Source organism: Rhinolophus sinicus, linkage group LG02 (assembly GCF_036562045.2).
Source record: "Rhinolophus sinicus isolate RSC01 linkage group LG02, ASM3656204v1, whole genome shotgun sequence".
Classification (NCBI taxonomy): Eukaryota; Metazoa; Chordata; class Mammalia; order Chiroptera; family Rhinolophidae; genus Rhinolophus; species Rhinolophus sinicus.
This window is the reverse complement of record NC_133752.1, coordinates 93,115,772-93,143,372: the sequence shown is the minus strand read 5'-3', so window position 1 is coordinate 93,143,372 and position 27,601 is coordinate 93,115,772. Positions and strand designations below refer to the sequence as shown.

At 37.3% G+C, this 27,601-nt stretch overlaps 1 protein-coding gene across 5 annotated transcripts in view; it reads right to left on the bottom strand.

Annotated features, from left to right (window-relative positions):
* Positions 1-2,468: 2,468 nt before the first annotated feature.
* The window catches only part of PLXDC2 (plexin domain containing 2), a 390,269-nt gene continuing 365,136 nt past the window's right edge, over positions 2,469-27,601 (bottom strand). For all 5 annotated transcript variants that reach the window (XM_074324846.1, XM_074324845.1, XM_074324844.1 and 2 more), the window contains one exon: positions 2,469-12,277. In XM_074324846.1, coding sequence (XP_074180947.1) covers positions 12,161-12,277 — 117 coding nt within the window. In that variant the 3' untranslated portion in view covers positions 2,469-12,160. The remainder of the gene's footprint in view (positions 12,278-27,601) is intronic.

Here is a 27,601-nt window from a genome sequence, read left to right as displayed (position 1 = left end):
TAGAGAGCTCTGAAATACTTCAATATATTCTCAAATTATCCAGAGGCAGTGTGCATTAAAATCTTCTCTCTGTGGACTGCTTCACATCTCTGAGGCTTTGTCTTTAGTTTTTGTCAGTCTTGACATTCCTTGTCTCCTCACTGGGTCTGTGATCTGGTGTTGCCCTTTAATGGCATTTGACTGCCCCCCTGGTGCAGGCTTCATCATGCCTCTGGTCCCCCTTTGAAAGTGAAACCGTCTGACCTTCCCAAGTCCTTTCTTTAATTCAGATTTGCTGAACTTTGTGATAACCACAGAGACCGAGCATTCACTAATTCATTAATTCTAAGGACAGTTTCGTGGGTTAAGTATTAACATTAAACAAAAACAACCACCAGATCATTTACTTCAGGGACAACCCCTTAAAGTCAACCTCAAATAGTTTAATAAATAAGTCTATATTGACCAGGAGGAAACTGACGATAGGTGTCATTATCCTGTTTTATCCTCATTGTGGAGGAAAGGTAACCTCTACCTCAGGCAGTCTTGATTGTCTGGGTCGTCCTGAGACATTTTAGAAGATGAAAAAGAGTTCTTGTTGTATAGATGGGTAAACCTGGGCAGGTCTAGCTGATGTCACATAAAAATCTGTCAAAATGTGCTGTGCTTAAGGGAAAGGAAATGTATAATTTGCTGGAAGAGAGTGAGGCATTTCACATGTCCTGGGGATCTTAGGTTTTATTAGTAGAGGCCTGAGATCTGGAGATGTGGAGGTGAAGATCTGAGGACTAAGAAGAAATAGTAGTTAGGCAGCAGTAGTCAGACTTGAGCAGTTGTCTACAGAATGCCCTCCCACCTTTGTCCCCTGCAATTCATCCATTACTTTGCCTACTGGGTGATCTTCCTGAATTAGTTTGGTTGATATGGCCCTTGTGCTAGGAACCTTTCAAGTGCACCTACTGCTTTGAAGATAGACTCTGAAAACCTATGGGTAACATCAGAGTTTTAACTCTCTGGCCTCGGCCTACTCTCCAGCCATCCTCTCCTTGCTCCCTCTGCCCCAGCCAGTCCATTTGCTCCCAGCCACCCTGTCCCTGGCATGCTGTGTTGTTTCTGGCAAAGTTCTACTCACCTGTCAAGACCAAGTTCAACTATCACTTGCTCTGTGGAAACTCTCCTGATGTCTTCCATACAGAATGAACTCTTCCCTCCTTTGTGACGTCATGGAACTTGTAAATATTTCTATGCTGAAACCTTTAATCCATCGTTTGCCATGTTTGTTTTAATGTTTGTGAACCCCATTATACTGCAGGCTAATTGAAAGCAGGGCCCTTGTCTTTTTTTTGTAGCCTTGGAGTCAAACACGCTGCATAGCACAGGTTAGATACTTAATAAATGTTTGTTAAAATAAACTGAGAAGAAAAGATTCCCAGATGCCTGTCAAAAGAGTGGTTTGGAATAGGGGACCTGTTAGGAGAAGATGTGGTCTCCAGATTTGCAAGAGATAATAGATCTACAGATAATTTAAAAGTTGCATGATTGTCATTAGCAGTTTTTCTTTACAGTTTGCACTGCGTTATTTAAAGAAATGGCACACACTAGATGATTTTTAAAAGCACTGGCCTTAATATTTTTCTACCGTCCAGGAAAGTTGCATGATTTGCATTAGCAATTTGGCCCTTTTGGCATCATAAAGACATTTAACACCATTTAAAACTGCAGCTCAGAATTTACTCCGTGGTATCAAAGTGTAATCAATGCAGTCCAAAAGATCCATACAGAGGTAAGATTTTAAAAATCAGTATTGAGTTGCACAGAGCAATTGCTCAACCACTGACTAGAAGTCCCAACAGCATCCGGCACCTGCTTCCTTGCCCTGGGTTCAGGCCTGTGTGTACTTAGCGTTATTAAAAAAGATAGTCCAAGAGTGATGGAGGAGAAAACAGGGAAAGAATCTTTGGAATGCAAAACATCTCACTTCATGCAGTCTACATAAATTAGCTGAGACACACATCCAAAAGCCCCTGAGAAATAGGTACAATCATTTCCAGTTTGGGAAAAGGGGATGGAATCATAAACTTCGTAACTCACTTGGAAAATCATTGGGGTTAATGAACCAAGACTAGTGACAGAGGCAAGAGCTGAATTAAAACATTTTGACTTATTCCCGTAGTAGGATTTTAACTGGCAGTTAAAACCCCGTATCTCTGACCTAGAGGAACTCAACATTTGGGCTGTATGGGTTGTGGGCAGGGGCCAAGTCTCCATGTAGTTGCCTTGGTGACATTCTGGATCCTTCATTTTCTATAGTTCACTCTAGTTGGTATCAGTCCCCACACTAGGGCAGGTTTAGAAGCAAAGGCTTTTTCTCTTGTCATTAGCCTGTGACACTGGACATTTCAGTGATTTTCTTCTACACGAGGTAAATGGTTTCGAAAACTAATGGTGGAAAGGAAACAAAAATATGGCGAAAGACAAGGGTAAACATATTTAAGAAATTAAAACAAAATGATCATTTATTGTTTTTAATATGTAGTCAAATATGACAGCAGTATTACACAAATTGCTCCCTTCTCCCCCTTCTAAAATCCCAAATTTGTTGACTTTAACTGAAAGTGAAAAACCATGATTTAATTCTGAAAATAGCATTCAACAGAGAAAACACAGGTAACATTTGGTCACCACCCGCTTCCAGACCTTTAAAGATGAATTGTGTCATTATGGCAGTCAAAACACTGGCTTTCTTATAAAATTATTACTATGAAAGAAAAAAAAAAGATTTCCCACATACTGTAAGCAGAACCAGAAGAATTACAAAAAAAAAAAAAAAAAAAAAAAAAAAAAGAGAAAAGAAAAGAAAAAAGAAACTTGGCTTAAGAAGCCGTGTGAAGAAAATTTTAATGAATTATTGCAATCATAATGATCTCCAGGTAAAAGAGATAGCAAATTAATGGACTGTAAAGAAATACATTCAAACTTAGATAATTCTTACAGTGAAAATAATCAAGAAGCTTGCAGAAGTATGTAGCATCTGAATTATTGAATTTAAACAGTGGATTTCAATAAAGATCACACCTCTTCTGCTATCGGACACCATTAGTGCAAATTCAGATAACAATCATTTTACATTTGCAGGTTCAGGTACGTAGAGCGTGAGGGCATCATGAAGTATGCGAACGTTCTTTTATCATGAAAGAATGCAGCCGCGGAATGTCTCATTGACATGGCAACGGAAACAGAAACGATGTCGAGAGACCTGGAGTAAATTCAAAATGCTCAGTTTTCCAAGCCCTGTATTAAATGAAGTTTTGGAAAACCTCTGCAAAATTAACCGTCACATGAAGGGCACGTCCTTGAATGGAGGGACTGGGCTTCAGGAAACGGCGAGAAACAGACTTGCAATGCTCACCCACACAGGCTTCCCTCGTTTGGGTTTTGACTGGGTTTAGAGGGTCAGATTCTCCCCCAGTGTTCACTTTGAGCAGCACCACAGTGAGCTTTGTGATTCTGACAAAGGGTACAATTATACCCACTTCGAAATGCATTTTACAAATATTCTGTGTGCTGGTGCAACTGGCATAAAACACAGACAGCCCCCCGGGGTGCCCAACTTCTTCTCATTTCACACTTCACCATTTCAAATTACTACAAGCAGAATTACCAGAAACAGTAGGAAATTCCTGGCATTGGACGTTCCCATGATCCCAGCTGGCATGCGAAAAAGACTCTCTTATTTTTCCCCTGAAGATAATGTACTTCCCAGGGACTGTCCAAGGGCCTCGAATGAGGCGAATGAAAGATTTGTTTTGACCAACCTATGAAAAGACTTTCCCCCTCTCAACTAGGGCCCCAAGACTTAGTTATAATATACCCAAAATATCTGTGTCTAAAGAAAATTCATTTCCCTAAAATGATTTTAACATTTCTTAGCAAGAGAAGCTCTGATTTCAACTTAATGGTCTTTTCAGAGTAGCCTGGTAAAGGACACTTAATTTGAGTTTTTATCGCCCTGCTACAAATAGGACAATCAGAGTATGTTTTTGTTCAAAGACTTTAAAAATGGTTGATTAGACTCGACGACAATGTCTAGACAACAGTCCTTGGGTCTGTGTCCTGAGATAGACAAACTTCACAGAGATGCAACTATGGGTCCACTGTTACAAGTGCCTTTCTTATCCTGTCCTCAGAAAAACTCCTTTTATTTTTCTTGTATTTTATTGCTAGTGTGTAGTTGGCTCCCTCGTGGTCTCTGGTATAAGGGAACAAAAGAGCATGCCTTGTAAGTCACAGGGAGATAAATAGAAAGTCTCTTTTTGGTCATTACTTGACCATAAGCAACCCAATTCCCCAGAGCAAAGGTCTCAGTGATTTTATTAAAAGGATTGGCGCCATAGGAGATGATGGCAGATTTTTAGATTCATTGGGGGGCATCCTTTATTTTCTGTATGTCACATTTCTAGCACAACTTGCAGGATCTGTGCCTCGGTGTGTGAATGACCTAAATTTGAGCTGATACACACTGAATATTTATTTCCTCATTGCTCTGAAGAAGTTGAAGACTCTGCTTTATAGCATATTTTGATCTTTATTTCTTTCTGTGAATTATCCCCATCCACTCACTCCTATGTATGTATCTCTCCCCACATAGTAAACTTCTAAAATTAGCTTTATGCTATGCATCTAGTCCGTAGGCACAAAAGGTTTATAGCTGCATGATGAGTGAGTACATGTGGAAGTATATATTTTATTTGTAAGCTACGGAAAAGAGGGACTATTTTTAAAAATCAACACATCACTGTCACGTCAAAAATGTTTACTGTATTTCATTAGGAGAGAATTTTGTTTTTTGAGAATTTTTTTAGTAATTCTCAAATATTAATAAATCTTAGAAATTAGAAAAAGATGAGTACCAGCATATGATTTGCATTAATTTTTTTTTCCAGCCTTTTCTTCTGGATTTAAAGTAACAGAATCAATCATTCAGTGTGACAGTGATCTGGAAATTAACAAGAACTAACATTGAGAAACCAATGATGGCGTATTCCATAAACTTTTATGCAGAACTGATTCAAGAAATTATGTAATTTTGCTCTCATAATTATCATCTTACTTTTTTGCAATTATCATTGTGAGACCAGTGGGCACTGGATGGTTTAAAAGCTATGTGAGGCAATAATTAGGTAATTGTATTATAATTTAAATTGAACTGGAGATCAACTTAATCAAAACGTTCAGCAACACCATATTGTCTGACATGACTGTAGTAGAGTAGAAAATAATATACACACTTGAGGGTCTCCTAGGTGATGGTTTTCTGATTTCCATGATTGTCTTAGGAGAGTTCATTCCGGGTGTGCGTGTCAATATTCTATACCCCAGACTTCATAATCAAGGTTTTCAATTGTGTATCCATACTAGTAACTTATAGTCAATAATTATGAATGCTTTTAAAGTCTCACCTGGTCTTTTAGCAAAGGACTACAGAGAAACCTGATGTTCTAGTATTTCTGGAATATTTCTGTTATTTCTGGGAATAGTCTTAAGAGACTGTCTTTGTATAACTTCACCAAGTTTTTTAATTGGTGCAGAACAGACACAAGTACAAATGGATGGGATTCAGAGTTATCCATGGGAAATCACTGACCCTACAGGAAAACTGACATAAGGCACATCAAATCAGTAGGAACTTTGGCTTGATAGATTTAAACACTCCAACTCTGAGATTTCCAATTTTTAATTATAATACTTGGGACAGTCAATTGCTTTTGTTATTGTTATTTTTTCCCCCACAGAGGGACAATAAAAAAAAATCAATATCAGAAATAGAAAGTTCAGCCAGATATACTTAAAATTAGAAGCAACAAACTTCAACTTCTCTGCATAACTGGAAGGCAAAGACAAAGGAGCAACATTTGTAGATGCGTGAAGTGACCAAAAGAAAACTCAACGTCTCTGAGATACTGAAGTTGTGTGACACCAAGTACCCAAAGTGAAGCAAAAATCACCGCAGCAGCTATTACGTACAGCAGCAAACATAATTGCCAAACAGCCTTTACTCTGGCTACGAAAAAGGCAATTCCCAAATTTCCAGCGATAACTAATCTTCTCTCAATAAATTTGTTAAAACCGAGAGATGGAGAAATAGATAAGAATGACGTTGGGTTGTGGTTGAATTAGTGACTTTAATAGTCCCTTCTAATGCAAAGAGTTTAGGATTCCAAGTCTTATTGTAAACAAAAACCTACCTATGAGGAAAATTAAGTGGCAAGGGTAAGAGAAATATTCCTTGTTTTCTCCTGCTATATTTTGCTCACTACATAGCTAATCCAGTAGATTTCCCAATCCCACCTCAGGGGACATTTGGCAATGTCTGAAGATGTCTTTAGTTGTCACAACTGGGGTGCTTATGTGAGACAGAGCTCCTGGCATATAGTTAATAGAAACCCTGGAAGCTGCCAAAGGCCCTCCAATGCATGGGAACACTCCTCCCGACCCCCCAAAAAAGAATAATGGGTCCCAAAATGTCAATAGTGCTGAGGTTGAGGAAACCTGAGACAGTCTAATAAATGACAAACAACCATGCACACCTAAAGTGCAAATGCTTCTTTGATACACTGGTGCTTCCAGAATACCTTAAAACTATGATGCTGATAATTCTAAAAGGCACAACAGAAATACTGGTGCAAAAAAGTGAACTATTACATCTGGTCAGAAAGAATTCAAGTGGCCTGGAAAGACCTCCTCGGTCTGGGACAACTTTGGATGAGTAACTTTTCTTCTCATCGATGAAAACACAGATCATGTGAAATAGAGCAAACAGCACAGATGTGCAATGATGCATCATATTTCAGAAACAGTCTTTCGACAAATACTTGACAGTTCTCTCTGTTAAGTAGAACAGAAAATTAGAATTGGAAATTGAATAGAGTAATATTGATCCTGCCTAGTCGCCAAGTTGTGTTTGAGGATGTCACCATATTACAACTATCGGTGGACGTCGCTGATCTTTCACTGTTCGTATTTATCACTATATGCCACAGATGTAACACAGGAATTTGGTTCCTGTAGGTGTTCAATAAATATTTAAGTTGACTGAGTGATTGAATGAATGAACAAATAAAGGGATGAATCAAAGTGCTCTGTGAAATCTAAAGTGCTTTACAAACACAACGTACTACGAGTATATACATAATAGGTAATGTCACACACCTCATGATATTTACTTTGAAAGCCTTCTTAGGGCAAAAAAGTACAGATAGCTTAATAAGCAAATAAAAACTGTGGTTATACATATGGTAAGAAAACCTGCTATGAAGATTATTCATTTGTCAGGTACACTGGGAAGAAATGAAACAAAAGCAGAAAAATTATAAATTGGCAAAAGAGAAATATTATTGTTCACTTAGATGATCACAGGTAGGGTTGGAAGAAAAGAATGTGACAAACCAAATACAGATCCTGTAATAGCTAGAACTTGAAATCACTGGTTGTTATAAAAATGGCACCATTCTTAAGACAGCAACATCACAGAGGAAGATTGGTCCACTGTTCCATATTATAGGATAGAACGGATAGTCAACACAGCAAAGAAAGCTAGCTTTTAGATGGAATATGCCTTCTGAGCTGCTTAAACGCTGACAGAGGGGTGTACACAAGAAGATTTGGAATAAAAATAACCCAAGAGGAATTTCAAGTTCAAGACCCCGTTTTGACACTGGGAAAATTACTTTATCTCTCTGGACCTCAATTTTCTGATCTGTGACATGAAGAGGTTAAATTAGATGACCTCCTGTGATTCCGGCATACGGATGTTGATGCCAAAAGTTGGGTGGAAAAGGAAAAACAAGAGTAATCTTTTGGAATTAGTAAAGCACATTGTAATAAAACATCTAAAAAAATGCCTGAGGAAATACAAAGCAAAATGACATTTCACAGGAGTAAGAAACTATAACCATAAGATTCATTTTTCAGTTAGTCTTATTTAAATATTCATTGCTTCTTGTGGAATGGAAGTGTCTAGAACCAAGGCATGGCTACTAGCAAAACTTTTTCTCAAATGGACAATATATCCTAGGGGCATCGTCAAATTTATACTCCTTCAGAATGAGGAAATAGCATAAGAATTTTTTGCCAAAAAGTTAAATTATACTAATCTGAGAATATATACTATCTGCATATTAGCATAATTTAAATTAAGTTTAATTAATATTCCTTTTACATAGTCTGCATTTGCAAATTTTTACATTTAAAATTAAGTTCCACATATTTATATTTTAATCGTGATAGCCCCTTACGTTTGTGTTGTAGGGGTAAAACAAATATTTGAAGTTATTTGTGTTTGAGGTATTTCCTTCTAAAGAGAAGCCTGCTGGTCAGCTCCTGGGCCTCCCTTTGCTGTGAAGAATAAACTGGGAAATCAGAAGAAAATACAGAAGATAAGTGAATACATAATAAAGAATGGAGCCAGTGGGAGGATGCACTTAGGGGACTCTGTGTGGGAGAGGGAGACGTTATGCAGAGGAAATATTAAGAGAAAATATTAAAGATGGGAAAAAAGGAATTTACACAATTTTGCTGGGTGTTTTGAATGTATTCTCCTTTGGCATTTTCTCAAGAAATGTATTGATCTGATTGTCTTTGCTTTGTGGCTTGATGGACTGTTCTCTGAAAGCAAATGTGTGTTGCTACCGGGACAACAGCTGTGCTTTATTCGGGTTACATTGACATAAGGTTTTACAAGTCTGTACGTCTGTACATTTAGTCAATCTGCATAATAATATGCTTGCAAGGAAGACAGGACAAAAAAAAAAAATTATTTTCCTGAATTGAGACTCATGGAGGTTAAAGTGATTTTTCCCAAAATAACATAGTGAAGACTCAAAACTGGGTCAGATGGTTATGTTTTTCACTACTCGATCATGTCTGAGACCAAAATGCTTAGATATGGCCAAGAACTATGAAATCTTCTGTTTTCCTCCTCCTTTTTCTTTCAGGAGAGGGAATTATAAAGAAAGACCTCTACAGCACTGTGGAATAGAATTTCCTGTGACAATGGGAATGTTCCATGTTGTCCAATATGGTAGCCACGAGCCACATGTCGTTATTAAATACTTGAGTGTGGCTAGGGTGACGGGATTTTTACTTAAGGTTAATTAATTTAAATAGCCACATTTAGCTAGTGGATATAATATTGGACAACATAGCTCTAGAAGCTACTTGTGACAGACTGGCAAATGCCCTAGGGATCTCAAACTAAAATAATAACTGGGGGTAAATTGTACGTCATTATTTATCTTTAATTTTCTATTTGTTTATCATATCTAATTCCAAACCCTTCATAAACAAATCAACATTGTGGTTGCTGCTATCTGGTTGGCTTAAGATATTTGTTTTTTGTCTTTTAACACTTTTATCTAATCATTGAATATTATTTTTACAAACAATTAAGATGAAATAATTAACTTCCTCTATAGCACCATTTACCTGATTTCTCCAGGAGTTTGTATGTGTTCCTTTGCTGCTCTTAATTTTTAAAATGGTTTTTGTTAATCTCGCTCTATCTACTATGTTCATTGTATATTAAGTAGTGTACAGATGTGCCCTTTCTAATACAAAATATATGTAAAGTTCAAAGCTTCGGCGTTTATTCTGAATTTCCAGAAATTGTATATGTTTGCTTTTCCTTTGCAGTAAATGAGCACTAAGAACAAAACAGACAAATAAAATAAAATGAAAGTTTCATGAAAAAAGGATTCAGCCAGCCTTTCCCCTTACCATTAAAATATTCATATACAACAGAAATGTCTAACCACCTTTAACTTTTAGTTCTTTTAGGAAGTCTCCCCATTCTTCAGTAGCCTTTTTACTTCTGATAAGTTGTCCCTATTACTTCATGCTTTAGTTCACTGAACAATTCGGGGGTGGGGAGGTTATGCTTTTCTACAAAATTACCAATTCTTTTGAATAAAAAAGTGAAAGATCGGAGGGTATAAAGATAACATTACTGCTTCAAAGAATTGTGTAGTGATTTGGATATATATGCAGTATTTATATAACTGTCAACCCACTGCTATTAGAAGCCACACCTACCACAAAAGCTAGTGAAAGAAGCATCATCTTATCCTAAAAGGAATCGTCTATGTGCCCCTTATGTCTCTGTAGAATACCAGTTGCACCAGTTACATTGGCAAGTCAGTTGGTTATCGCTATTTGATCAAACCTACTCCACAAGAAACAAGTTGGGATATTTTATATAAACTGAACGAAGCTCAGCAGAGATTGTCATCACATCCTTCAATCATCTTGCTTGTCAAATTTTTTTTTTTTTTTTTTTTTTGCAATTATTAACTAAGTAGTTTAGGAAAAAATGACCACCCTCATTAGGTACTTACAAAATGTAAAGCAAAATGCATGTGATGGAAAATGTCACTAGTCTACATCAGACATTTGTGAAGCTAACTATGATACTGTTAGTGGACTGATGTCTTCCAATGCAAACACTGTACAGATGCTAAGCTGTTAGTAAAGTGCTCTTTAAGAGATCTCTGCTTCTTGATACCCGAATCTGCAAATGGTAGACACTGTACTCTACAAGAACCAACAGCTTCTTGGCACAGGATGTACATTTCATGGGTCGAGATGTTGATGCAATTGTATACACAGTACCTGAATTTTAAACTTTAGGAGCTCAGTATACATACATATATATTAACCACTTTCTGCCTCAAAGGGATGCCTTTTCTTTCTTGGTTCAGGGGGAAATTTCCAAATCTGGATTGTGATTATGGGGCAAATGACAGCTCCATCTAAGGAGCTTTTGGCATCAGCTTCATTTAGCCAGGGAGGGAAGGGGTTGATATGAATGAAAGAATGGCTCAAATAGGCAGGAAACGATGGGCACTGCAACTCATTGAACCCCTTTTGCTAAGTGACATAAAAATATTCTAATATTAAGGATTATTTTACAACTCTATGGAAGTATGCAATAATGCACCTTGCATGTTTTGTCTGACAAAATGCACTCTTAGAGTCACAAGAGCCTGCCTTGTGTTAGTTAATAAACAAAAATATATTTATATATATATTTATGTAACTACTATGTACTTTAAAGAAAATTACTGTATGATTCAGCAGGGTTCTTTCATTCTCTTTATCGCCAGGGATATACTGACTTGCATGGCTTCTTAGACAGGAATCAACAATGAAATGGGCCTTTAGTACTGAAATGGCAAAAAGTAAAAAAACAAAACAAAACAAACAACCCACATGTTTAGAATCCCTAATAGTTTTGCTTCAAAAATGATTAAGGTTACATCCTTTTGTTTCCTTCAGCCAAGAGCAACTGTGGCTTCATAGGACTTCACAGTTGGGAAACGGAGGCAATGCTTCGTAAAACAAATCAGAAGTTTTATTCTGAGGAGGGGGGGAACCGAAAGCTTCATTTGCCACTCCCTCTTTTCTAATCCTTAGCTAAAAGTTTGGAAATTCCATCACAGTTCATAGAAAGGGCATTCGTTAACAAGGAAGAGGGAGGCATAGTTTTAAACCTCCCGTGTAGATAAAAGATTCGGCCTATAAAGAACTTGTTGGGACAGGTGGGTCTATACCAGAAAAACGAAACCCTTTGTCCACATAATCTGGTGAAAAGATAGAAAATCTCTTATTTTGTGTTTGTTTTTGATCCTGCATGAGCTACTTTTCTCAGCAATCTTGAAACAGTCATCATTGCTCTTTTGAGTGAAAGGGTTCAGGCTTTGGAACACAGTTACCTTTGAGACATCAGAGAAGAATATTTGAACCAGAGGTATAGAGTCCTCGTAAACTAAAGCTTTGTTATTATCATTTTTGCTCTCGATCCCTTTGCAACCCTGCACCTAAGCCAACGGCATTGTAGTCTTGTCATAATTCCAATAAGTCCACAGGAGAGGTTCTGGGTGAACTGTAGATGCCATCCCACTAAGGAATCTTACTTTCAGTGGTAAATGGTATCTTGTGTAAGTCTGAGTTTGTCTTTTACCCTTCCTGGGCTGGGCTTGTCCAGAAATCTTGTCTCCTTCCAGCTATAGCAGCTTAGGGTGTGTGTGCGTGTGTGTGTGTGTGTGTGTGTGTGTGTTAAAGGTATAGGCAAATTTTAGTCTTAACACCTGTAAGCCAGCACTGGTGCTGTTCTGTCCTAGAAATCTTAGCATTGCTCTGATACAATAAAACCTTCCTTCTCTCCCACTGGTTCAACTTCGGCATAGGCAGGATGGCCAGACCCTCTTCGAAACTTCATCGCAGGCCATCTGCTTGGGCGTCTCTAGAAGAGAAAATTAAAAAACAATGAACACCAGGATGATGAGCATATCATAAGAAAAATAGATTGGCCAAATATTTTGGATTAACTTCTGAATTCAACTGAGTAACATGTGACATTATCTCTTATTACCACCACAGTCAGAAGTATATACCCACAAAGCCCTGTGCCTGCGTTTCCATTATGGTGCTATCGGCACCTCTTAGGTGACAGTCGAGGGGACTGTCCCCAGAGTACTGAGTGATTCTCTAAGGCAAGCTTTATGCCTTATGAATATTCGTGTCTAAAAGAATCTATAACTGCCCGAAAGGAATGGTAATAAAAAAACAAGTCTTCTTAATATGTAGCCACAGACACTTTCTCTTCTCTGGAAGTCAATAATAATATCACTTCATTTTATTTATTAATTCACTCAAAAACATAAGGCCATCAAATTCTTCATGGTACTTCGAGGTGTACTTCAAATTAGGTGGTAGACTTCCTAGCAAATAAACATCACTTAATATCTTAAGAAATTATTTATTAAGCTGAGAATCCACATAGGACTTTTTCTGCTTGAAAATTAACAAGATGTGATGCTCTTAAAACTGAATCCAACAGCAGAGGGCGTGGACCATCTTCAGTCTATGAACTAAATAACTGCGCATTAGACACCGTTCCTAAATTGCAGGATATTTGTATTGACAAAAGGAGCTCATTTCTCCCCAGCCTCCGAAATGCTAAAATGCATTTCACGGCCACAATGACACTAGAGACTATTACTCCATTTATTAGAGTGCCTGTGATTTTGGAGAAAATAAGACAGTAAATATTGAAGGAAGTTTATTCCTATCTAAAGAATTTTAATGTGAAAAATGTTACTTATCAGTGTAGATATCCTGGCATTTGGCAGCTTTCTAGATTTGCCAATTATATTCCAACGTCCAGGATTAATAGCTGCAGAAGAGTTTTTCATCAGGTAGGAAAGAGTATTATTAACTCTACTTTCTGGAAAAATACTAATCAAGGTAATAACATTCTGCCCACTAATACTATTATATGCTGTCTATGTAAAGTTATTTGGTCAGAACGTGCTCTGTGTATTAGCTGATTAATTGCCATGAAGTGAGGGGAACTGAGTTATCCTTCTTTTCCAAAAGAACAAGTTAAAACCAAGAGAGGGCTAGGTAACAAAATAGTGTGTTTTTGCTGGAACTAAAAGTCATCATCAATGGAAATACATGAAACATCTCTAGGGAGAGGAGCCCTGTAACTCATGGTTACTCCTGCTTGTGGGACAAAGCCTCTGTGCTCACTGCCACTATTTACAACCCCTACTCTGGTTTCAGTGACTTCACCACTGGGCTTTTGAAGCCGCAACCGCCCTACCTTCGGAGTAAGCAGCACCACTAAATCTTTGCTCTGAATCCCCACCTTTCCAAGGCCCATCTGACAAGTATAGCCCTGTGATCTAGCAATAATTTACAACCACATGCTATAGGTGACTCTTAATTAAAAAGGAGCATAGGTGATGAGACTGCTGATGTTTGATTCCTGTGAAAGTTATATTTTGTTAATCTCCTAACTGGATTTCATGCTTTGCACTAGGTGATTTACATATATGATCTACCTTGATATACACAACTCAAGCATTTACATTTTGCACAAACCTATAAAGCTAGCAACTGGCGGAGCCAAGATTTAAAATGAGATCTATCTACTTCCAAAGTCAATTCTCCCCACCATAGAAATTAGTTCTTAAAATTCAGTGGTTTGTGTATAACTCCCCCAAAATTTGTGAACATGGTTCTATTTTTATTTCAGTCTTAAAAATATAACATGACCAACAACTTCAGTATTCTGCTAATAAGTCAGAAATACTAAGCTGATAATTCTCTGTCTTAGGTGAAAAGATTGCAGGATAATGCTTATCATGTATTCTGTGAGCTCATCACAGAGTTTCTCAAAATAAAGTATAAAAATGTTCGATGGTGAAGCTTCCCCTGTTAATACAATACTAACCTATTTTCTGAGTTAATTACAGAGCCTTAAAGAAAATTTCTCTTGATTTTTGTACTACTCATTGTAGGAGAAACCATAGAAGTACCCCAACAACATTTAAAATCACTAGGGATCCCACCACTCACACATAATTTGGTTCCACTATCAGTATACATTGCTTACATGCATTTCTAGGAACATTAAACCATTGCACATACTGTTTTATTAGCTCCTTTCTTCTCCACTTAAGTACACACTAAAAAAATTCATGAACTATCTTTTTATAAAATTATTTTAAATGTCAATAGAGTATAGTACTTCCAACTAAATCATGATTTATATTGTCTACTTGATTTTGAGTTTTTCCCCCCAAATTTTTGACAATATAAATAATGTTACAATAGATATCTTTGCTGCTCATCTAATAGGCACATCTCTAATTAGTTCCTTTTATGAACTCTCATAAGTGGAATTATTGGATCCAAGAGAATGCACAAATATTTACAAAACACCTGAAATGTCTTGTATGGTGCTAAAGGGCGTATGGCCAAAGAAAGGTATGGAACATGGACTCTGGTTCATATGGGAGATAAAAACCATTTCAGGGCAAAGGGATTTTCAATGCAGTTTGGAAAGGTGAAGAACATACAGGTAGGCAAGATTTAATAGAGGTTTCAAATAAATATTCTAAAGACGAACAGGGATAATTCACTACAAAATTATTTTTTATTTGTGCAAAACTAAAAGAACTATACTTCTGTTCTTTTTAACTAGATGAAAATAAAAAGACATTTTTCGATAATAATATCTTAAAACTTATGATGAAATCTAAGAAATATGCAACTGGGGTTTTAAACATTTCGTGTGATTTTACATTCTTTCACAATTCCTTGATCTCTCCGTCTTTGCCCTAAAAATGCCGAAGAGTTAATAACTACAAAAATTCTGCTTTCTTCCTAGAATATATACACATATCACAAATCAATTACATGATCTTAAATCACCTGATTTCTCTGGGCCTTTGTTTCCTCATTAGTAATATGTTATCTAAGGATTTGTCCTCTAAACTCATAGGATTCTTATACCTAATTGCCTGAGATAATTGACTTTAACATTGTGGAAAAAATAATGATTTAAAAACTCCTCTATGGTGGTTCTTCATGGTCCCTCCTGCCTCTCTCCACTAACATTTCAGATTCCTAAATTCAAGGGAAATCTGTATAAATTAGTCCCAACTGACATTGATTTTCTATGTCAATCTGCAACGCTTTCCTTATAAATGAAAATAATGAGGGCAGCTCTATGACTGTGCATGAACGACACAATCTTTGGTACTCATAGAAAAATCTTTAATGTCGGTGCTATAATATGAGGCATCTGTCCAGTGAACAAAGGGGTCAAGAAACCTGGTCATCATGTCTGGTTCTGCCACGAAGTGTGATGGGTCACAACCTGACATTTGGTCTTTCTCGAGGCTTAGACACATCTGAATCTGTCTTCTTTGTAGAATGGCTAAATTCAAATTGTTGCAGAAACTGATAGGGGCCACAGGGTCATTTGTTAACAGAGCAGGATGTATGCTGAAAATTGAAAAATTCAAACCAGACTCTAGTGTAATTCATTACAGAGACTCAGGAAGTAATGCCTTAAAACATTATTGGACGCAATACGTGAGTGATCGCTAGCTTTATTTCGGAGAATTATTTATGTGGCTAACCACATTCAGAAGTCAGTGTTTGCATTGATACTTTGGCACTGGGGTGGGCTGTGCAATCAAGTATTCTCCCTAATTACTCCTCAGTACTATTCATTGAATAGTCGTCCAGATCTGTCTCAATGGCCTGCGGCAAGATAATTAGCAGAAATATCCATAAACAAACCTGCAGGGTATACTTAGTTAGCAGTGTACACAAAACTGCAGCTGAAGACCTCTCTTCAAGCTTAGACAGCAAAGCGGACAATGCTTCCTGTTGGGTGAGAGGAGTCCTTGAGACGAAGTTACTAGGCGTAAGTGTGAAAGAAAAGGGACCAATTTTGAAATTTAAGGCCCAGCTGGAGGACACCTGTGGTGCATGATGGCACATGACAAACGGTTGGAAATTTCTGGTGTTTTGTGCTACTTTCTTCACTGAAAAGTGGGGAAGTGGAAACAGGCTGGGATCTGGAGACTTAAACAGCATCACCGTCACGTCAATTCCCAGCACAGGACTTTTAGGCAAAGTCCCACATTTTTTTTTGTTACTCAGTTTCCCAATTGGGAAAATGAAATGGACTGGATTGCTGTTTTTTAAACTTCTTTCCTTTTATAATCGAAAACAATGTTTAAGTCACAGACCTTCTGTTCCAATGAAACCTTACCTTGTAGCCCAAATAGGATGGCACACAGTAAGTCTCCCTTCATTGTGATGGAGGGAGGGAGCCCAGCTTACACACCCTCCCTGAGGTGCACCCCCACCCCAGGAAGCCTGTAGATCCCATACCTTCTCAGAATATGTTTTGGGAAAACTATAGAACTAAATCAGCATTTTTCAAGCTTGAGATGCATACAAGTCACAAGGGATCCTGTTAAAATGCAGGTGCTGACTCAGCAGGTCTGGAGGTGGGGGCCTGGGGCTCCGCATTTCAAACAAGGTCCCTGGCTCATCCCACTCTGCTGGTCCACACACCACACTCTGAATAGCAGGGGTAATGATTCTCTAAGGTCTTTTCACTCAGGAACATTCTTTAAAAGTGAGGGGAAGGAGAAGTATTGAACTTCTGACTTTCCCTGTGTCTCCCACAGACCTGCGTGGGAACTGGAAGCATCTTGTATCGTTGGGCTAAGCTTTCAGCATTTAGCTTGGGTAGAGTTTGTTCATGGGAAGGAAATGTTTTCCTTTTTTATACTTCTAAATACAAATTATTCTCTAGTCTTATTTTGTGTTGACTGTTATTTCAGTCTTAAGTTATATGTCTGGGTTGCCAGGTTTAGCAAAATACAGAACACCCGTTAAATTTAAATTTTGGGTTAGCAATGAGTAATTTTTAAAAAACACTATACTTCATGGGACATACTTATACTAAAAAAAGAAAGAAAGAAAAATTACTCATATTTATTTGGAATTGAAACTTATCTGAGTATCCTGTATTTTAGTTGGCAATCTTATGAACAGGGAAACACAAATTTCAATCAGTTAAAAGGCCAGTTAAACGTCAATCTAATTAAAATAAACTACTCCTGTGTGTGGCTGTGACTCTTTGCATCATGACTTGTAGGTCACTTTTTCCTTACAAAGAATAACTCAATTGATTTGTCTGTCTTCTGGTGTGGCCAAGAGTTCCAAGGGATAACTCATCGGTGAAGAAAGTTTGCATGTTCTTTCACACATTTTCTCCTCATCAGATATTGGTTGTTCTTCTTTTACACATTTTCTCCTCATCACATGTTGGTTGTTCTTCCTCATGTGGAAGTTGTCTTATTATCCTGCATCTGTGTCTTCTCCAACTTATAATCACTACTTGCCATTGGTTTGCTGCCTTCATTCTAGAACTGCCCTAGGTATAATCCTGAGTTGGTATATGTCCAAGATGAAAATTGTCCCAAAGCATGTAGAGAACAGCTGTAAACTGAGATTAACAAAACCACCGGATTATTCATGTGATTTTTCTGGAAGCTAAAGTATTCTTAAAACAAAAATTAAGTGGTTCTCCATTGGATGCTAAGTTCAATAAACTCTATAATATAGGAGGAAATATCTTTTAATCATACATTTCAAAGACTTAATATTCATTATTTTCTTTGACAGCCCTTTCTTTTATGGCAGTTCTCAGACCTGACTAAAAATAACATCGCATGGGGTTGAGTGTAAAAAAAAGTACTAATGTCGAGGACCATCTCAGCCAACTGATTGGGAATCTGGCTATGGCCCATGCAAGTATATTTTTAAAAAACTCTTCAGGTCAGTAAGAGGCATAGTGAGGGTTGAGAACCACTGTCAAACCATATTTCTCTTGGTTCCACATCTATATTCCAGAGTGTTCCTGTGATTTTCCCCTCACCTGACTATCACTTCATCGTCTCTACTTACACAAACACTACCCTTTTCACGTTATTTCCAAGAAAGCTTTCCAGATTCCTACCTATAGATTATAAATCACTTTTCATGCTCCTGCTTTATCTCAGACATGTCGTGGTATTATTTCTACCTCTTGTCACATTTTAGCACCCACTGTGGTTGTTTATGTGGTTGCACATATACAGTGTATGTAGATGTCTTTGAGGTCAAGTGTCATATCCAGTTCCACTGTGAAATAGCCACAGTGGTGGTGTATTGAAGATATTTGTCATCTGGAGTAAACCCTTTTTGTATCCTCGGCCTGCTCTGTAAGACAACATTATTTTTGGTAATAACCATGAAGAGACATGAATAATAATAGTAGTCAGAAAAGAAATGCGGACAGTTATTGTCTTGCACTTCCTGTCTTGCACTTCATAGATATTAACCATGCCAGTAAAAAACATTAAAAATAGAAAATAAATATTACTGTACAAAAAGGGAAACAGAATAAATTAAGTTTGATAAAAAGGAAACAAAGATGAAGGAATATCGCCAAATGAGGAACGGCACAAGGATCACAGAATGCTTTGCCCTCCCAATAGTAGAATTACAGCAAGTAAGTTCTGTTTCTTCACCTTCACAGCTACAATGCTACCATCCTTTATTTTGAATCTTCTGTTTAACACAGATGTATGTAGTATCACATGGGCTGGAGACCCCACTGAGCCTAAAACAAATGCAGAACATTCCAGACTCTTAGGAACTTATTCTCTAAATGAAAGTACACAGCTGAGTCTCCTGTCAGGGCCAAGTGTGTAATCGGGAGTTCTCTGAATTAGCCTCCATGCAGAAGACAATGTTTACTAAAGGCTAAGGAATAAAATTATGGGACTGAAATGCCACAGGAAGTGAGTTAACTCTTTAGAACTTTAGCTCAGCAACCGTTTCTAACTCAATTTAGAATTTCTGGCACATCGTGGTAATAAAAAGCTGAACTTAATTTAGCCAGTTTTATTATAATTTTACCATTTCCTACAAACAATGTACTCCCTTACTACCTGCCCCTGGGGCAGACTGCTTCCAGGGACCTGTCCTTGATTTGCCATTGACCTGCCATGTCTAGCAAAGTGTTAGGCACAAGGAGACTCACAGTTAGTCTACGTTGATTTGCATAGGTCTTACTCTACAGTTTTTGCCCCACAAGAGGCATAGCATCCAGATTCTTGAGTGCCAAACTATCTTTTGGACTCTCTCTTTGCCTTTTATGACGTCAGCCCATTACTGGCCACTTTGTTGCCCAAAATGAGAATGACTGGTGATGGTGACCATTAGTGCATTCATATGAGGGTAACTGCATTCGGTTAGCCAATACCATCTCTATTTACGCAACTACCTATTGAACACAGTACTTAAGGTGTTTGTAGTATGTTTAAAGAAAATAAGACATTTGCATGCACATGCTTAAAGAGGAGCTAACCAATCATACAAGCTAAAAATGCACAGACAAGAGATTGGATTACTTAGTATAATATCAGGTATCTGCTAAAAGCACTGGACAATAAATGCTGTGAGTCTTGAGGAAAGAGACCTTCATTTGCATTCGAGTCATCAGAGATGACTTCACAGGCAGACTGGACTATAAAGACAAAGGGCGGGAAGACACAGGCCCTGGCGACACAGGACACAGGCCCTGGCGACACAGGGCTAGCAAGCAGAGCTGAGGGGAAGTGGGGCAGCCGGGCTACCCAGAATCCAAAGAGTGTATATTCTAGTGTAGTGTTGCAGGAAGTCTTGAGAAACAAAGGACTACTGTAGTGTTCAAAATATTTTTGTATTGTTAGTGCATCATCATCGAAAAACCTTAATATGAGAATAAAGATACTTCTTGCTGGGGAAAAAAAAAAGACAAAGGGCAGAATGAAACTCCCCATCACTGCAGCCTAGATGCTGCCTGCAGGATTCATTCTAGATCTTACTTCGGCCACTGCTTTTATGTGCTTCCCCCCGCCTCCCCCCCCCCCCGCCCCCATCCCCCTCCTTTATCCCCTCCAGCAACCTGAATGACTTTAACATTCTCTTCTTCCGGGTTCCTCCTGGATCATTTTGAAAACATCCACTACCATCTCTTCTATACTGTTCGTTCTACCTCCTCTCAAAACAGCCACCTCCCAGGCCTGGCTGCCTCATGACAGTGCACTGCCTCCAAATCCTTTAGATTATGGAGCACTGCCTCTCATTTGTTTCTACAATTCACCCAGACGTCATTTAACTTCCTGCCAGCCTGAATGCCATTGCAGGCCACTTAAAATCCATTTATTCTCTGTTCCCACGGCTATCTGACAATCCGTCCTGGATAAGTTCTCCTAACCTCATCACAAGTGATCATCTTCTCCCCCCCCTCCCCCATTTCAGACCCAAAGCAGTCCCAACTACGACAGGAAGAAGTCACACATTCAGGTTAACCCAGCCCCAAATAATCACAGTCTTTCAATTGGGAATCAGCGATTACTCTTCTCTTATTAGATCCTCCTGATATACTCAAACTCCATCCACTTCCATGCTGCCCTCCCTCAACCTTGCATTTCATCACCGATTTTTATTATAGAGAAGATTAAGCCACTTAGAAGATGCTAATCCTTTCTCCTGTCTTCATTAATGCCCTCACATCTACTCATCCTTTCTTACCCGTTGCAAGGTTATTTGCTTTTCCTGTTCAATTTTGTCTCTGCTGGGAAGTTACTTCATTTCTTCCTCCTTCCCAAGTACCTTAAAACACCTTTTATTGTTTCTTTACCTTATGCCTGCATTGAACATCCCTTTATTTGATGTTCCTTTGTATCCCCAGGATTATATCTGCATTGAATATATGACTGAATTCACTACCTTCACATAACAAAATCATTTTTTCACCCCCTTAAATGTGGTGTCTGCTCCCTCTCTTGAAACTGCATTCTTGCAAGTTACAAATGATTTCACTGTCAAGTTAGTAGCTTTTTTCTCTTATTCTGTGACTTTTCTAGAGCACTTCACACTGCTGCCTACTCGTCATTCTTGACTTTTTTTATTTTTTTAAAGATTTATTGGGGAAGGGGAACAGGACTTTATTGGGGAACACTGTGTACTTCCAGGACCCTTTTCCAAGTCAAGTTGTTGCCCTTTCAATCTTAGTTGTGGAGGGTGCCATTCAGCTTCAAGTTGTCCTTTCAGTCTTAGTTGTGGAGGGCGCAGCTCAGCTCCAGGTCCAGTTGCTGTTGCTAGTTGCAGGGGGCACAGCCCACCATCCCTTGCGGGACTCGAGGAATTGAACTGGCAACCTTGTGGTTGAGAGCCCACTGGCCCATGTGGGAATCGAACCGGCAGCCTTCGGAGTTAGGAGCATGGAGCTCTAACCGCCTGAGCCACCGGGCCGGCCCCCTTGACTTTTTTGCTGGCTTTCTACAATGATCTATTCTCTTGCATCTTGTTTATTTTTTTTCCCTTAAACTTGTTTCCTTTCCTATTTTATAAACATTAAATGTTAACATGTCCTAAGGTTTAGCCACACATGCTGTAATTGCTCTCTTCCAATAGCATTCTTCTTTATTTTCTTGGGGTTTTAACTTCTACTATTGTAATTTCCATAATTTTCTCAGGTTATCATTCTTTTTACCCAGTTGCTTTTTTTGAGAGGCCCAACTATGATCTGACCATCAGCTTACACCAAACCTGCTTAAAATCCATCCCTTCATTTTCCTTCCTAAACTGTGTCTTCTGACAGTTATAAATCCATCCCTAAAAACCTGAATTTCCCATTTGCTCAGATTTCGTACTTTGGAATTTTTGCTTCTTTCTTCTTCACCTTACATATTCAAGGAAAAGACTCAGGATACCCTCCTCACCTTGACTGCTAATTAGCCATACTTTTTGGAAATTGCTCAAGTTCTTGGAATCTCAGTCACTGTATGTAATGCCCACATTGGAACCTCAGTTACCTTACAGTAATGCCCACATCTATGGACTTCATTGGGAAAGAGTGAGAATCAAAGACAGTTGATTGCAAGCACTTCAGACACAAAGCTTAATGCAAATGAAAACTGCTAAATTCTACCTTCTTCCTTCATGTGGCTCTTGAATTAGACCCATTCTCTTCCTTCTAATTCAGCTCTCAGTCATCACCTCACACAGGGATACAGCTTTCTATCTCTGCTGTGACTGTTCTTTCAGTCTTCTAGCTTTCTCTGGCCCCTTCCCACCACCATTGTCACCTTCTATTTCTTTCTTACATAATTGACTCTCCCTGCCTCTAGAATAAAGCCCAGATTTCACAGTAAGTTCTTCAAAGCCTGTCACATCTAACCTGCATCTACACTGAAGCCATTCCCAGTACTTGTCCATAGATATTAACATAAAGTTGAATAAGTCGATTCATCTTGCCCTTTCGTGACTTAATGCTTTTGTAAAGTCATAATATACCTCTCTTCCATGTGAAATGTCATCTCTTCCTCTTTGCTTAGGCACAGCAGAGCATTCTTTCAAGACTCTGCTCAAATATTACCTCTTACATGAAATTCCTCCTGATTAATCTCTCTGTCTTTCCTAAGAATTTTATAGTGCTCGACTGCACCCTTTATTCAGCATGGATTATACCTTTGATGTTCATTTTATTATTATTGAATTCATATGTGCCTATTTGGCCTTTAATGTTTTTATGTTCTATATCGCCACATACATAATAAACTGGGGAATATGATTACACATAGGGTGACCAGGTGACTTTTTTTTTTTTTTTGAGCGTGAATGGGAGAACCATATCAAACAACAGATATAAACTGGGGCAGCCTACGCAAACTGGGATTATGTTTCCCTAGTTATACCCCTCTGTGATATTAAACACACCTACCAAATTGCATTGCACAAATAGGAGCTTTCGTTTTGCCTGATTTCCCATGATACACGCTGAGAAAAATCCTGTCTTCTCTAGCATTAGCCTAAGTTCATAATATCATGTTGATATTGCATTTGGCAGTATTTCTTGATTTTTTGAACCACATTGCCACAAATGGTCGTTTTCTAGTAAAATAGAATAATAATTTGCTATTAGACAGGCAATTTACTCTGAGGAAGAGTGATTTGCAATGAATGTGAAAACAGGCCAGTTTGCTGGCTTGTTGCTCAGTGGCTTGGTTAACAGACAAGATAATGCTGCTCTGGCCGTAAATGTTCTCATAAAAGTCGAATGTGAGTTAGTGCTACTCTGCACAACAAGAAGACTGGCTGTCTTCCTCACGACGCTGTTCTCATACAGTTACTTGTATCTGAGTATCACTGTGCTTCTAAGCAGACAAGTTAAGCTCTCCTTAGCCATGACCTTAGCTATGGTCAACAGGTCAACAGTTAGCTATTTTCTGCCCTAAAGGGGTTGTGTACTTGAAACCACATTTAATCACAAGATTAGGACACAACCCAATAAAATGATTTACTCCATCAAACCCAAGAGTGGACACTATTCATTTGAAAATTTAGAGTAAGGCTCATCAATCAAACCAAGGCAAACGCAGACCCTGTCATTATAGAGTGGTATTTCATGACGCGTGTTTAATTTGTCTATGTAGAAATGAAATGAAAAGTTTTAGAAAAAATTTAAAAGGCAGACAGCAAACTTTTTACCTATTTAAGGTACTACATTGAAGAATGGATACCCATCATGGTGTACCTTTGGTAAATTTGAGAAACTTGATCTATTTATTTGGGAATTTTTGATACATAACCATCTCTTGTCAAACCACTTTGGAGACTGAAATTTAAGAAAATAATAAAAATTATGATCCTGAGAAGGGGAGCAATATAGTATTAGCATGACAGAAAAATAAAAATCAAGGGATATGTGCTGTAGGAGACCCACTGCAGAGGTGTTACAGTTGCATTGATAGTTATATGTTCATACAATGTTATAACTGACCAGTAGCAGTGTTTAATCATTCCTTGGGCCCTCCAGTGATGTTCATTACTGTCTTTTCCAAAGATTCATGTAATTACTACAAAAGCTTCGTTAAGAGTGTGAGGCATTCATCTTATGATAAAGAAGCACTGATAACCATTCTAACGATATGTGAGCCAGGTTATAGCCCTGGAAATAACTCCAAAGTTTACAACATTTTAAAAGTATAAAAAACAAAACAAAACAAAAAAACGCAAAAAAAGCAAGATGTCTGATATATACTAATTAGAAACTCTAAAAATGACTCTTTTATTGCACAGTTGATGGTTTTATTTCCAAAGGTTGATAACACAGTTTGTGCATTAGATGGTTTGTTCTTTTCCCCTTCTTTTTATCATTTGAATAACTTGCCAAAAGATTGTAGGGATGGGAAATAAATGAATATCGCCAATAAATCTTGGTATTTATACAAATATTGGCTGACACAACTATGTTTAAAAGTAGTGCTTTTTAACACAGTGCAGATGATGGTTGCTTAGAAGTCAGGAAATTTGCTTTCAGTTCCTGGATGGATTACACAGAGGGGTTGAGGAATTGACCAAAAGTCACAAAGTTAGTAAGTTGAAAGCTAGAATTTATACAACTCTGCCTTTTTTGCACTGCACTCTCTACTGTGTTTTAGTGGGTCCTGGTTCTGTTACTGTCAAACATTAAGGCGTTAGGCACAGCACTTCCCATCGCTTGTCAACCATGTTCCCATGTATAAAATGAGAAAGTGAATAAACACTGGTTCTCTACTTAGCACGAAGCCTCCAGTCAGCCTCAACAAATAATAGGTACATGCCAATACTCTTTAAATAGGCAATTTTTTATCAATGACATTAATATTGCACATTTAAAATACACTGTGAATGACTCAACTACAACATTCCAATAAGATTTGCATTAAAACTGTTTGAATTCATCAAACCGTATAACATCAGCATTGCAATTTAAAGAGTCATTTATAGTCTCAAGCATAAACATTTTTTCAGGAAAATGGAGTTTTATTTTTCTTTAGGTGAAACATACAATGCAGAAAATTGTGAACTACTGCATTTGATCTTCTTAGGATTTTCCTGCTACCTTCGACTTTGTATCATTTCATGATTCTGTATATTAAAGTTCCACTTGTACAATTTCAGATGAGACTACTTATTCAGCAAATATTTACTAAGCATTGTGCTTGTCCTTGTCAATAAAAATGATGGATGAGACAGATATGCTATCCCCTGAAGCTCCCATACTGTTATTAAAGTTCACCAAGAAGTAAAATAAAAAATAGAGTGAGGAAAGTCTTCCTGGTTTTTTTTAATAAGTGTAGTAGGAAAATATAATTTGTATAAGAGTTATTCTTTTTTAATTTATTGGGTGACAATTGTTAGTAAAATTACATAGATTTCAGGTGTACAATTCTGTATTACATCATCTATAAATCTGATTTTGTTTTAAAGTCAGTTCCTTGAAAGAACTAATCCTACAGTTCAATCTCTCAGAGTTAACAGAAAAAACATTTTAAATCTCATAATCTCTTGTTACTTATTTGTCCTACTGAAGTACCATGAATCATTTCATTTTAAAAATAGGCATATACTAAATTTTCTAATTACCCTTAATTTACTCTGCTAAATAGATTTTAAAGTTGGTAAATAAAAAATTACATCCAAAAATATTATTGTTTAGTTCTTTAAAATATTTACTTTTTGCCTTCCTTTTTCTGTATTCCATGTACAGAAGTACCTAGAGTACTGTTTATAAATAGTATCTTTTTTGTATAACTTTCTGTCATTATAGTTTCTTTCCCAACAATTTCATTGCTTTTACATTTGGATTTGCCACTATAAATATATTTCTAACCTCAGTTTTCCTTTGACTTGGCTTTGCTCAACAGCCTCAAAGGTTAGTCCATTTGGTCCTTTTGTTACATACCTCTCTTTCTAAACAAATTCTAGTGCAATTATATTGTTTACCAAAAAAAACAACAACAAACAAAAACAAAAACAAAAAAATACCCAGTTCAGTGATTTTCCCTGAGTTTTCATTATTCTAATGAATTTTTTAGTGTTTACATCCACTAGATGGTAACTACATTCTCTATTAATAATCCATCTTTTCTTATTTTTTCAATGGCTTAATAAATTTAAGTTTATTTTTGCCTCACATAGCAGGCCAAGACAATTGTTCTTATACACAGGCAACTTCCTTCCATGCCTGGATCAAGCTTCTTCCTATTTGGCCTCTATTCCCTAAGGACTGTGTGTATATAATGGCAGCTTTGAATGTGCGTATATAAATTATGCACATTATAACATGTAATTTGTAATAAATAATGGATAACTACTGCATAAATTATAATGTATATGTATAAATTAGCAATTGCATTTATTTTTAAATTGTTTATTGAGGTATAATTGACATATAACATTATATTAGTTGTATGTTAGCCACTGCATTTAAAATATATAAATGAAGTAACATATAGAAAAATATTGTAAACATTTTCAAATCACTTCCAAAATATTTGCTACCAGATGAAGCAAGCTTAATTATGAGATGTATGTTAATAGCAATAGCCACCTTCAAATGCACAAGAGTATCTTATGGGGAAGGTGTATAGATGTATGAATGGCAGCAGAAGCTGAACTGCATCCACCAATCCATGTTTACCTGAAACTCTTCTCTAGTACACTTCCAAGGAAGGGCTCATGAGAACAATATTGCCAGAGTTCCCACATGTTGATAACAGTTTCCCATGCCCTTTATACTTAACAGGCTAGTTGTGCTGGATATTAAACCTTGGCCTACATTTTCTTTCCCTTAATATATTGGTTAACCCCATTTTCTTTGGCACAAAAAGTTGTTATGGAAAAGCTTGATGATTATCTAGTTTCCCTTATAAGTCAAATGTTCTATTTACCTAAATACACAAAGAATAGTTTTTCTTTCCTTTTAAAATATCATGCAGTGATTTTACTAGAATAAGCCTAAATGTTGCTTGTTACCAGTCAATAATCTTAGATAGACAGTGTTTTCTTTCAATATTTAGATTCTTCTTTTTAAGTTTCAGGAACTTTAAAAAATTATCGTTTGTGGTATTCATTTTTCTCTTCTTTTACTTTGGTTTTCTTCTTTAGGGATCCCTATTGTTAGAGGCGATCCATATGTTGGATATCCTTCGCAAATCTTAAATATTTTTCGTTGTCTCTCAAATCCATTTTATCTCCTTCAGTTCTTTTCAATTTTTAAAAGTACTAATTTTTTTAACCTTCTATCTCTCCTAAAGCAATAAGAATTGTGTTTATTTTCTGATATTCTACTTTTTTCCCTCATTTATAAATGATATTTTTTCTTTTA